The 12144-nt window shown below is 37.4% G+C and overlaps 5 protein-coding genes across 6 annotated transcripts; 3 read left to right on the top strand and 2 right to left on the bottom strand.

The window, feature by feature from the left end:
• The first annotated feature begins 266 nt into the window (after window positions 1-266).
• On the top strand, window positions 267-1668 carry LOC659051 (inward rectifier potassium channel irk-1). 2 transcript variants are annotated; one of them, XM_064355693.1, is made up of 4 exons: window positions 267-510; window positions 558-1041; window positions 1093-1334; window positions 1393-1668. In XM_064355693.1, exons 1-4 carry the CDS (start codon window positions 422-424, stop codon window positions 1649-1651), a joined length of 1074 nt encoding a protein of 357 aa, XP_064211763.1. In that variant the 5' UTR covers window positions 267-421; the 3' UTR covers window positions 1652-1668. The 2 variants fall into 2 exon arrangements, with proteins under 2 accessions (XP_064211763.1, XP_015837023.1); XM_015981537.2 differs by having other exon boundaries at window positions 269-510; window positions 552-1041; window positions 1393-1667.
• Window positions 1669-1941: 273 nt separating this feature from the next.
• sll (slalom) lies at window positions 1942-3450 on the top strand. The gene has a single exon (XM_008201938.3). It carries the CDS (start codon window positions 2092-2094, stop codon window positions 3388-3390), a length of 1299 nt encoding a protein of 432 aa, XP_008200160.1. The 5' UTR covers window positions 1942-2091; the 3' UTR covers window positions 3391-3450.
• On the bottom strand, window positions 3388-5901 carry nopo (no poles). Its single transcript, XM_008201939.3, has 7 exons — window positions 5776-5901; window positions 5393-5730; window positions 5085-5345; window positions 4912-5034; window positions 4738-4864; window positions 3696-3809; window positions 3388-3645 (listed from the first exon to the last, which is right to left on the bottom strand). The coding sequence occupies exons 2-7, from the start codon at window positions 5716-5718 to the stop codon at window positions 3451-3453; spliced, it is 1146 nt and encodes a 381-aa protein (XP_008200161.1). The 5' UTR covers window positions 5719-5730; window positions 5776-5901; the 3' UTR covers window positions 3388-3450.
• A 131-nt stretch (window positions 5902-6032) lies between these two features.
• On the top strand, window positions 6033-7255 carry LOC103314850 (SAGA-associated factor 11 homolog). Its single transcript, XM_008201937.3, has 2 exons — window positions 6033-6760; window positions 6809-7255. The coding sequence occupies exons 1-2, from the start codon at window positions 6244-6246 to the stop codon at window positions 7045-7047; spliced, it is 756 nt and encodes a 251-aa protein (XP_008200159.1). The 5' UTR covers window positions 6033-6243; the 3' UTR covers window positions 7048-7255.
• A 2101-nt stretch (window positions 7256-9356) lies between these two features.
• Window positions 9357-11960, bottom strand: LOC103314849 (hypothetical protein). The gene is made up of 4 exons (XM_008201936.3): window positions 11790-11960; window positions 11549-11690; window positions 11281-11502; window positions 9357-9763 (listed from the first exon to the last, which is right to left on the bottom strand). Exons 1-4 carry the CDS (start codon window positions 11896-11898, stop codon window positions 9394-9396), a joined length of 843 nt encoding a protein of 280 aa, XP_008200158.1. The 5' UTR covers window positions 11899-11960; the 3' UTR covers window positions 9357-9393.
• Window positions 11961-12144: the final 184 nt, after the last annotated feature.

Below are 12144 nucleotides of genomic sequence, written 5' to 3'. Positions count from 1 at the left end.
ATAATTTTTTATACAATTTGTCAATGAAATTATTGAAAATAATAAATAAATAAATAATTAAATTGAATTTTTAAAATTGGTTTATTTTTTTATCCATTAAAAGCATAGTTTTCCGAAAATACATTACTAGGACTATTTCCTTTCATTAATATATTTTTACGAACACCGAGATTAATTTTTTATTTAAAAAAGGGTTAACCATAGAAAAATCGATAAACAAAACTGAAAAAATCATAGAAAATCGTTTTAAAAAATTTGGGAAAATCAAAAAAATCAAAGGAAATCTGGTTTATCCTTTGCAATTTGAAATAAAAATTACACAAATATGCTCTTTAAATTCCCAGATAATAACAAATCAAACACTTGAGAACAAATCTAATCTGTGGTTTACCCAGTATTGGCTTATTGTTTTCCGAACAACATGTACGAATACGACGTCGAAAACGACCAGTACAACGAGATTTTTTTCGATGACTCTTCGCGAAGAAACAGTGTTTCAAGCCGTCGCAGGTTTGTGCCCTTTTCTACTATTTTCTGACTAAAAAAATCAGTTCAAGGTTTAGCACCACAAGCCATTTCTCTCGCGTTATAAGCAAAAGCGGCCGTTTGAACACATTTCAAGTGAAAATTCCGCGGAAATATGCCAACTATTTTAAAGACTTGGGCAACACTTTGCTCAACATTCGCTGGCGGTGGATCATGACCGCTTTGTGTCTAGTCAACTTCGCTAGTTTTTTCCTCTTCGGGCTGCTCTACATGTGGATTGCTTACGCAAGCGGCGATTTTGACTCAACTGACGATTTTTGCATCGTTAATACGAAAAACCTGACCGGATATATTCTCTTAAGCATCGAAACTATGCTTACAATAGGATATGGGTACCGATATCCCACGGAAAAGTGCACACTGGGGTGGGTTGTGCCCCTTTTGCAGGCTCTGGTCAGTGTGGGGATCCAGGGCGCGCTGGTTGGTGCCGTCTATGTCAAAATCGCCAAACCGTTCACAAAAAACTCGCTGAGCATTTTTAGCAAAAAGGCGGTGGCAAGTTGTGCCAATTAATTTTTTTTCTGGCTTTAATAATTATTTTCATAGGTGGCACAAAGGGACGGTAAAATGTGTCTCATGATACGAATTGTAGACTTGACGGGGAAAATCTCAATCGGGACAAATGTAACAATGTATTTTATCGACAAGTTTGGAGGCGATCCTGTCGTAATCAAACAAATTAAGACAGAACCGTTTGGGTTCCTGATTTTTCCAGTTGAAATCGTCCATGTGATTGACTGCGAAAGTCCGTTATGGAAAGTTTCGCCTTTCGATCTCTTGACCAAACCGTAAGTCACCACAGAATTAAGTTTGTTTCGATTAAAAAAGTTCGTGTGATTACTTTAGATTCGAAGTTATTGTCGTGGCTGAGGGTTTGTCGGTTATAACCGGGCAAGCGTCCCAAAACCGGACGTCTTACACAAATTCGGACATTCTTTGGGGCCACCGATTCCTCCCGTGTGTCCATTTTGACCCGGTTAAACAACAATATGTTATAAATTACAAAAATTTAAACCAGTTAATCCCATTTGATACGCCACTTTGTAGCCCACAATTTCTAAATTCAATAGATAAAACTGAACTGATCAATAAAGACTCGAAATAGGTTTTGTTTGACAAAATTTTTATTTTTCCCAAATTCCTAAAAAGACTTCCTCAAAAAATTTAATTCAACGCAATTCTGGCTTCCAGATCCTTTATTTAAAAAGCAATTATTACATTAATAGACGTTTCGGCATTAAAACACGTCGTCATCAGGCATTTTTGTTATAAAACAAGTTTTAGAAAAGTACAAAATGATTTTTTCTGGCTTTGTGCCTCATTCTAACTTTTTTCCTGAAAAGACTGAAAAGAAAAAAAGAGCAACCCTCAAATGTTACGTGTATTGTTAGTGGTCTATTTACTATACTATGCTGTCACTTTGTTGACAGTGACAGTTCAAAAGTGTGGTTAAGACCCAAATGTTTATTTACATTTTTATCATTTAATCTCGCCTAACATGCGCCTAAAGTCCGCCTAGTCCCTTCAAGCCCCAAAATCGCCGAAATGGCGACCAGTGCCCCCTTCAAAATCGCCTTCATAGTGCTAAGTTCGGTGACAGCCCTCTGCCTCCTGAACAAGGCTTTATCGGCATCGTCCCTCGTCCAACAAACCCCAGAAGAGTACAGTTGGCTCGTCCATGGCTTGATGAACATCCTCGGCTACGCCACTTTATTCATCCCGGGCTATTTAACCTACAAATACGTCCGAAAAACCAACTACATCAACCGAGGGGGCGACGGTTGGTGTTTCCGAGGCATTCAAACGTGTTTCGGGGAGGACGAGTCGAGCGCTTCGGGAACTGCCCCCACTGTGATTCAGCGCTCAACAAGTCAGGAGATAATCTCGATCATGTTTCATTTTTTCGGCCTGCAAGTGTCCTACTTGACTTGGGGCGTTTTGCAGGAGAAAGTCATGACGCAAAAGTACCAAAGTGGCGCCGAGACTGAGTATTTTAAAGACTCGCAGTTTCTGGTGTTTGTTAATCGAGTGCTGGCGTTTTGCATGTCGGGGGTTTACATTTTTTGTACGAAACAGACCAGACACCGGTGTCCGTTATACAAATACGCCTTTTGTTCCTTCTCGAATATTATGAGCTCGTGGTGCCAGTACGAGGCGCTGAAATACGTGTCGTTTCCGCACCAAGTGTTGGCAAAAGCCGCTAAAACTATTCCTGTGATGCTAATGGGGAGGATTATCTCGAAAACTAAGTACGAGTATTACGAATACGTAACTTCTGTTATTTTGTCGGTAGGGATGTTGATGTTTATGCTTGATGTGGGGAACGATCGCGCGGATTCGGCTATCACAACTTTATCAGGCGCTTTTTTACTAATTTTATACATAGTTTTTGATAGTTTTACCTCGAACTGGCAACAAGCTTTATTCAAGTCTTATAAGATTAAACCCGTTCAGATGATGTGCTGTGTTAATTTATTTTCTTGCGTTTTTACGGCCGTTTCGTTGCTGCAACAAGACGTGTTCTTCAAGTCGTTCCATTTCATGTTGAAATACCCACAGTTCGTTGTGGATTGTCTCCTACTATCTGTGTGTTCAGCGGCTGGACAGCTATTTATTTTTAGTACGATTGCCAAGTTCGGGCCTTTGATTTTTGCCATAATTACCACAATAAGACAAGGCTTGAGTGTGCTCCTGAGCTGTATTATCTACAACCACCATGTGACTATAGCCGGGGTGTTTGGCATAACTCTCGTATTCACGAGCGTTTTACTGAGGATTTATTGCGGTCACAGGTTGAAAAGTCTGAGGAAAAGCGCGAACGCGCCACAAAAAATCGCAGTGTGACTTATTTTAAATATATATTGTCATACCAAATAAACAAAATAAAGTATACAAAAAAAACAATCATTTTTTATTCGGTGCCAGTCTTCGTGATTTGACTAAGGTGCTGCTGGGTTCACACCTGCGTCGTTTCAGGCTGACCATTGATGGTCTAGGAAAGACCTCTTCCCTGCTGTGGCCGCCCAAGCCGTTGTAGACGAGGTCGTCGGCTTTGGGCCTTTGTGGCATGGCCGCCAAAGGTTTTTTGAAAATGGACTTCTGAGAAAACATTAATCAACACTATGGCAAACAATTTGAAAGAAAATTACTTGGTTCACGTTTGAGCGCAGCTTGGAACTTGAAACCATGTCCAAATTGAAGCCACTTGATTTCAGAGACAGGTACGGGGAGGTGGATTTTAAAATATCTTCAACGTGTTTTATCTAAAAAATGTGCGGGGTAAGTTTTGGCCGAAACTAATTTGCGCACAATTTTTTGAGAAAATAATTTTTGGCAAAACCACAGCCCGCTTACGAGCGAAATCTTAAACAATTCATATTCTGCTTATTAAAAGATTAAAAAAATCGTTAAAAAGATTATTAAATTCTTTTAACATTCGTTTGGCTGTGATAACATTAAGATTTATTTTTACATTACTTTGAGCGTCATAAAATTAAAATAAATCTGACATTTTGTGAAAATTAATTTCTAAAGAAATATTTTTTCCTATAAAAATCCCGCTTATCAAACATGCTATTGACAGGTGAAAACAGATGTACAAAGTATTCTAAGTTTTTCTTTTGCAAATTTGTCAAAAGATATTCATAGGCGGCTTCACAGTGAATTTTTTTTGTAACAAAAACTTGAATAATTCTGAAACAGAAAAAACAGACCTATAATAGTTTAACACTGTTCCATTATTTTTTATATAAAAACTAATGAGAAAATGCATACGTTGTTCTTAAAAAATATCAGGTTTACCACCCTGTATAACTACAACACTGTGTATAATAAAAACATTTTTAATTTATGCACTTCAAGTAAATCAAGTGGGCGATAAAAACGGCATAACAGGACTCCCATTTCATAACTTTGTGTATCACAAATTAGTGGTTTTGTTATTTCAATTATTATTTGAAATTTTGCTGTCTTTTGAAATTTTTTTTGTAAAATGTACAGTTTTCGCGTCAAAGAATATAATTGGAAAAGTTGCAGTCGATTTTAAACACCGCAGTGTTTAAAAAAAATGGATCATTTTATTTTTAATACGGGACATCCAGTATTTTTTGAACTAATCGTTGGTACAGATCAGAAAACAAGCTTAAACAAAACTAGTTTCTCAAAAAACGCGCCCCCAATGCAAATAATTACCACAACTGATGGCGAGTCAATTGAAGTATCGTCAACTGATTGAAAAATGAGACTTTTATCGGGAGAATTGACTTTTTTGGTTGCATTTTCTTCCTTGTCTTCCAAGGCACGTCGTTCTTCGTTGTTTCTGCAAGACTCAATTTTGAGAAAAAATATAAAACAGTGACTCTCAACCTTAATTCTTGAACTTGTGAGCGGAGTGAAGCATTATCCCTTTTATATTTAGTTAGTTCAGTTTGCATTTGCTTAATCCTATGTTCCGCATTTAATTTCCGTTCCTCAACGTCAATTAAAGTTCTAAAAAATGGTTTAAAGACAATGTGCGTGTAATTGAATAATTTAGAAACTTTTTTAACGTTGCTGCCAAAAGTGCCAGGGATTCGATATCACTTTCGTTCTTGATCATTTCAGTCACCGCCTCTCTGGTGCCGCTAATGGCCCTCTCAACACTTTCGTATTTCTTGACCGTGTTCTTAAGCTTCATGTACGCCTCTGACAGCTTCTCCTTCTCTTTCGCCTTCTCTTTAAAATACGTTATTTGGTCCTTCAAGGCATTTACGATAGAATCATGCGTTCTGGCCTTACTTTCTAGTTCTTGTACCTCCGTTCTGGAATTATTTTATGCTTTCGATTGTTTTAACTAAACCAACCCCACCTTAAAGCTAGTAGCTGGCCCTTGGCCTTTTGGTATTTCGCCGAATAATTTTGCACGTCTTTGTCTTTGAGTGTTAACTGAAACTGCAAACCGTCGATTTTGTACTGCAATGTCGCTGGATCAGTGTCGTCCTCGGCATTATTTACGTTCAGGTACACCCTATGCACGGACTTTTCCGTGGTTTTGCGCCTGCATTGGGGGCAACTTTGGGCCCTTTCGAGCCACTGAATCAGACAAGCATAGTGGAAAATGTGACCGCACGGTGTGGTGTAAATATCGGACGTTGGTAAAATTAAATCGCTACAGATTATACACGTGATATTCATGGTCAAAAAGGCCTACAACCAACATCTTTCCTGGGAAATTATGGCAAAAACACTTACCTAAACGTTGGGTAAAACTTTTTTGTCCAAAACACTCAACTGTCATAATTGCGCGGGTTCCACGACGGCGCGTGAATTCCCACGCGCCCGAATTTTACAAAACCAATCAAACAATTATTTATTAATTTTGCCAACTGGCCAGTGTCACGATGGGGGTAATAGTTAATTACGTGACGGAACGAAAAGTGAGGAAAATGATCGATTTTGAATTTCTTGATTCGGTCCAAGGCTCGTTCGAGCCCGTCCGCAAAAATCCCCAAATCGACGTGCCAACCTAAAGTTGGTTCCGAACTTCACAAATCGGCAATAATGAGGATTTTATTGCAAATCAGCGTCTTGTAGGCCCTTGTGATCACTTCACCGCCACTCCCCCGTAGTTACAAACCCGTAAAACCGTGCGGTTGCGTTAATAGTGAGTGCAAGTTTCGTCAGTTTTGAGGTTAGTCAAAAGGCGGCATTTTCAAAAAAATGTCAAAGTCCCAGAAGCTGGACGACAAGCAGCTTCTGTCGAAGCTGGCGAAGGATTTCCACGAACTGGTCTCGAACAAGGAGATTTTGCGCACGTCTGTGGAGAGTTTCCTCAATAACGTGATCGACGAGCTCACGTTGGGCATAATCTTCGACTTGCACCGCAAGTACAAGACCAACGCGTACGAGGTGGACATGGAGGAGGAGGAGGGCGACGAGGAGGACGCCGAGGCCGATGTGTTCACCCAGCAGGACGTGAAGAAGACGCAGGACTGCGTGTGCCCCAATTGCGACCGCGCGGTGGCCGCCACGCGCTTCGCCCCCCATTTGGAGACGTGCATGGGCATGGGGCGCAACAGGTTCAGGAACGCGACGAGGCGAGTGGCGAGCAGCACGAAGGAGCGGGAGAACTCGTCGTTCAGTGGAGTGCCGAGTGATGACGAGGACGACATGGACTGGAACTCGGGGAATAAGCGGGGGAAGAAGAAGAAGCGAAACGGGAGCAAGAAGTCGAAAAGTAATTGGGTTTTTGGTAAAGTTGGTGCAATGTGACGGTTTTTTGCAGGCGGAGGGACGCCGAAGAAGTCGTGCGAGGCCAGGCCGAGCGATTCGGTCGAGGTTGAAGCGGAAGATGACGATTTGTCCAGTTTGAGAGATTTGCTCCAGGATCATTCCAATAGTTCCTCACCGGCTGATTCCGTGTCCAGTAGTCATTCGAATTCGTCGAAGAAGAAAGACAAGGCGAAAAGTAAAAAAAGTAAAAGGGACAGGGCTTCGCCCAGCTCCAGCATATCAGCCGATTAATTCATTTGTTCGTTATGTAACGTGACTATTTATTATAATATCCAAGTTATAATACCTCAGTAAATGTATATAAATGGACTAGGATTTTATGTCGAAACGATTAATTTTCATTGAAAGTCCTTTTCAGGAAAATATTTTCATAGACCTCTGTTCCGTACTTTTTATTTTTAATTTTTTACCATTAATAAACATTTTGTTTTATACCTAATATTTGCGTTTTTGTTTTTGTTCCTCATCAGATCTGTCCTTTCTTCCTTCCCAAACATCATAATAAAGCATGATGATAATCGTATTATTATTAACAATATCGATATTTCTTCAAACTACTGCCACTGTACGTGGAGTTTTAAATCCATTTCTTGCAATGAAATTTAAAAGAAACTACGAGACGTAATTTTTGACCGCTTCTGATGGCTTAAAAAATGACCCTTTTCCGTAAAATATTTTCACGATGTAAAAAAGAAAAAACAACTTACTTATTGAGTCACATTTGCTAACATTTCCGAATTTAAAATTTGCGCACCTAAGAAAATGGCGGTTTTTTATTAAAAATTCTTTGCATTTTAGACGCCTGACTACATTAGAAAGGTATCTCCTCTATTTTTTTGGTAATTTTTCACTTACAGACAAAGACGCAAGAATTAAAAAAAAGTTTCCACCAAAAAGTCAGATAAATTTTATACCAGATTACGCGTATTTTCTTCAGATAATTAGCGAAAAAAAAATAAGTAGCAGATTTTAAATCGAACGCACTTCTACATTTTTAATTGCTCCCTACTTGTGACCTCATGAATTTACGTGACAATGTGAACAGTAATTGGGGTAAAATTGTAAAAGATATCGTTGAGATATTTGAACGCAGGCATCAGTTTTTGTCAATTTTATTACAAGAGTGTAAATAAGGGGCGACTGGCCAGTTGTTGGCAAACTATACCGTTTTCTAATATTGATAAATCACTGCTACGACTCTATTTATTAACAAAAAATTTTTTTTACCAATTAATAAACATTTTTTTATATCCAATATATACTTGCGTTTTTATTTATGTTCCTCTGATCTGAATAAAATAAATTTTTGGTCCTTTTTTTCCTTGCTAAACGATACGTAGACAATATTAATTAGTAATTACCTTTGAAATTATTGCCGTTCTAAGAAATGAAATTTAAATAAAACTTTCACGGGACCTAATAATCTTTTCTGTCTTTAAATTTCCGCTTCTGATGGCTTCAAGAAAACAAGCTTTTTTTATAAAAATAATTACACTGTGTAAGAAAGGAAAAGAAAACTTACTCATAAAGTCACATATGCCAACATTTTTGAATTAAACATAAAAACACCGACTAAACTATTTCTGACTGAAATTTGTGTTATTTGTGACGAAAAAAATGCGTAAAATGAGTTGGCAACAATTTTCAGATCTACTTTGGTATCTTGTCAAAAACAAACACATCTGTTATTTTCTGGTGTATTTTTTTTGTATATTATGTTTCAAACAAAAGTAAATACATATAGCTATTCTGTGCTATTATTAAATGAATTTTGGACCTGTGTTGCGAATTAATTTACGACCTTAAAACCTAATTAAAATACAACAAACGATGTATGTTTATAATTAATGTTTCATAGAAAACAAAAAACATTACACTCACATTTATCCTGTAACTGGGAATTATTATGTTATTTTATCGAAAATTGTTGATAATATCAAGTATTTTATTGAAGAGGTTTATTAGGGAGGGTTACGGTAATAATAATAATAAATAATTGTATATTAAAATTTATTCAAAAGTTTAAATATTCACACAATAACAAAGTTTTTCTGAAGCACTATATGTCTGTTACCAACCGAAATTGACCCAGCAATGGACTTATGTCTGGCTAAAGATCGATGATAAACCTCTAAGCCTAATCATAACAATAAATATCTTCCCTGTATTGCTGAAATAACTGTCAGGAGAAATTTTTTATTAATTTTTAAATTACACTGTAATTTGTCACCTGACGAAAACCTCAAATAATTTTTTTATACATTTTCGAGGTATTTCTAAAATCGTTTACGATGGTGTTCCTCACAAACGGTCGTATTCCCCTTAAAACCCCATCAGGCAAAGTCAAATAATTCCATTACCCCTTCTTTGTACTGTGTCTAGTATAGGTAATGGCCTAACAGCTCAATTTCTTATCGGAGATAGTAAAAAAGTAAAACAAAACTGTCCTAACTTCCGAAATTGGAAAGTGGAAATATTAGTCGCCTGTAGCTTCCTATGCTGGAAGCGAAAAAAATAACCAACCGTTTACATAATAATAATTAAAAAAAACACGAAATTTTATTCAACTCAAATAAATCAATCTTCTGAATGTATGATAACGTCCAAGCGAAGCGGCCTTATCCCATTCTCAGACATCCCCATAAAGTGGAAATGACTCAAAATCAAGCACTGCCCCTCCATACACAACGTCTTCGTACTGCCCCCCAATTGCAAAATGGGCCCATAATGCTTAACCCTCACATTCTCCGTAACTGTTGAAACCGCCACCGTGTAACTATAATCGCACAAAACATTCGATGCTGTCCAGATGATAATTTTGTCGTTGTTTCCCGAAACCATCCCAGAGTTTTCCTCTTGCATTAGCATTTCCTCTTCATCCCCCAGCTGAGCTGAGGCGATCCGCGAGATCAGAACAGCGACAGTCACCGGCAGCGAAGGCTTCTGGCTAGTTGACAGAAATTATTTTCTACTTATATTATTTTCAGTATTCATTGAACTCTGTTTTTTTTTTGATCGGAAACTACACCGTTCACGATTGTTTTAAATTCGGACTATCTATGAAAATCTGACATTTTATTTGGCAGTACTGTGAGTTGTCATAAGAAATTTATTTTGGGTTATAATTGATGACAACCAAGGACTGTTGTAAGTTTGCTTCGTTTTTTAAATAAATAATTGAATACGTTTTTATTGTTATTCTACTCATTATCATTAGTTAAAAAAGTCGGGTCTGTTTTTTTGCATCCTTCAAAGCATCTTTTGATGCACACTTTCTTATCAACAGAAATTATTTTCGACATTTTAAATTAATAAGCAGTAGAACTGACAACACAGCGAATTTTTGACAAGACAACGTCATAAAGACAGTACCGACAGGACCTGAGGCCAACCTTACAAAAATATATCTACGCCTGCTGAGAATTTAAAACAATCGTGAACGGATAATATTTTTCAAAGTCCATTCATTAACGTTTTATGCACTTTTCAACGTTTTTAGAACTTTTCAGAGTTTTTTAAAGTGCACCAAAAAAGTCAATAGATTTTAGATTTTAAAAGATTTATTAAATTTCACAATTTTTGGCTATTCCTGGAGCATTTATCTTCTAATAACTCTAAAACTTTTTGACGTAATTTTATTAATTGATAACAAATGCGAAAAAGTATAAAAAGTATATAAAACCCCATATTAAAAATATTGACCTTTCATCTGAAAGTTGGTACTCAGCCATAAGTTCTGATGTCCAAAAATCAATAAAAAGTGCGTTCCATTTAAAAAACACAAGTTTGTATTGAAGCGCATCTCTGGAAAAACACTCTGTATATTTGAAAATAATTTTAAGTCGTTAGTATTTACTGCTTTTGTAAAGAGAAAGATTAATTTATTTATTTAAATATTTCAAAGACGTTATTTTTAGAAAAATTATTGGTCTAAAAATAATTGTTAAATGATCGCAAAAGTAAAACAGGACGAAAGTTGTTGATGTACTTATATTTTCTCCTAACTTGGAATTTTTTCAACAAATATGACAATTCTAAGGTAAGGTAAATATGGGAATAAAATAAAAAATTGCAAAAGTGCCCTCGCGGTACAGTGGCATTTTTGAGGCCTGATGTAGAGCCGTTTGTGTACCAGTTGGTAATCTGTGCCGACAGGACCTGAGGCCAACCTAACAAAAATATATCTACGCCTGCTGAGAATTTAAAACAATCGTGAACGGATAATATTTTTCAAAGTCCATTCATTAACGTTTTATGCACTTTTCCACGTTTTTAGAACTTTTCTGAGTTTTTTAAAGTGCACCAAAAAATTTATTAGCTTCGATTTTAATAAAAGTCACACAGAAATGACTCAAATGAGCGTTCTCTGTTTTTTAAATAGAATTTTTTCTTTTTAAACTTTTCTAAACTTTTTCTAAACACTGTTTGTTGCAAACAAAACTGGTTAGTTATTAGTGCTATTACCTTCCGGTGTTTTCCGTGTCGTCGTTTTGCGGAACGACGTTGAGAAGAATGAGGCATTGTTTGACCCCGTAGCGGATGTCTTTCGGGTGAAAAGTGAGCGGATTTCGGGCATCAAGGGCCGTTTCCGCAATGGGCACTTCCATGTGCTCGTGCTGGAAGTGAGCGTTGAGGTCATAAATGCTGACGTAGCGATTGCAGTGGATGTGGGGGCACTGCAAGGGCCTGAATTTTCAAACATAGCAAGAAAAAAACCAACCAAATGCGCTACCGTTTCGAAGGGACTGTGTTCCGTTTAATTTCCCTGTTGCGTCTGATCCTGGCTAGTTCGTCAAGCGGGAACATGACTGTGGGCGTTTTGGCCAAATCTCCCTCGTATTTGTTCGCCACTGGCGGTTTTTTCTTCGCCGAGACTGAAATTCGAGACAAGTCAAACAGTATTGTTTGCCATCTGCTCTGGCGATTTCACTTGGAAGAAATCAGGAAAGTTTTATGTGTTTTCGGGGGTTTACCTGCACAATACTCGAGTTTGAAGCACTCCTTGCAGAAGTACTCATCGTCGCTGCTTTGGAGGAGCTCGGACTTTTTGAATTTTTGGCCGCAAATGCTGCACAATTTCATTTTTGACTTTTCGACTGGAATTTTTGGCGTTTTGATTGACAATTTGGTTGTTTTCTCTGTGGTAATGAACTTGCACGTAATTATTGCAAAACAGAGTGTAAAGACATGCAATTAGCCAATTAAGCAAAAACAGATTGTTTTTCTCGCTAGAATTCAAATTGGTGAATGTCGAATTTATTCGAGCGTTTTATGCAAATTTGCAACTCTTCATCTACTTTGCATAGTTCAGCATTGTTAGTGATGCAA

The sequence above is a fragment of the Tribolium castaneum genome, chromosome 3 (genome assembly GCF_031307605.1).
Source record: "Tribolium castaneum strain GA2 chromosome 3, icTriCast1.1, whole genome shotgun sequence".
Lineage (NCBI taxonomy): Eukaryota > Metazoa > Arthropoda > Insecta > Coleoptera > Tenebrionidae > Tribolium > Tribolium castaneum.
Note: the sequence above shows the minus strand (reverse complement) of the source record. Positions and strands in the feature narration are given on the sequence as shown.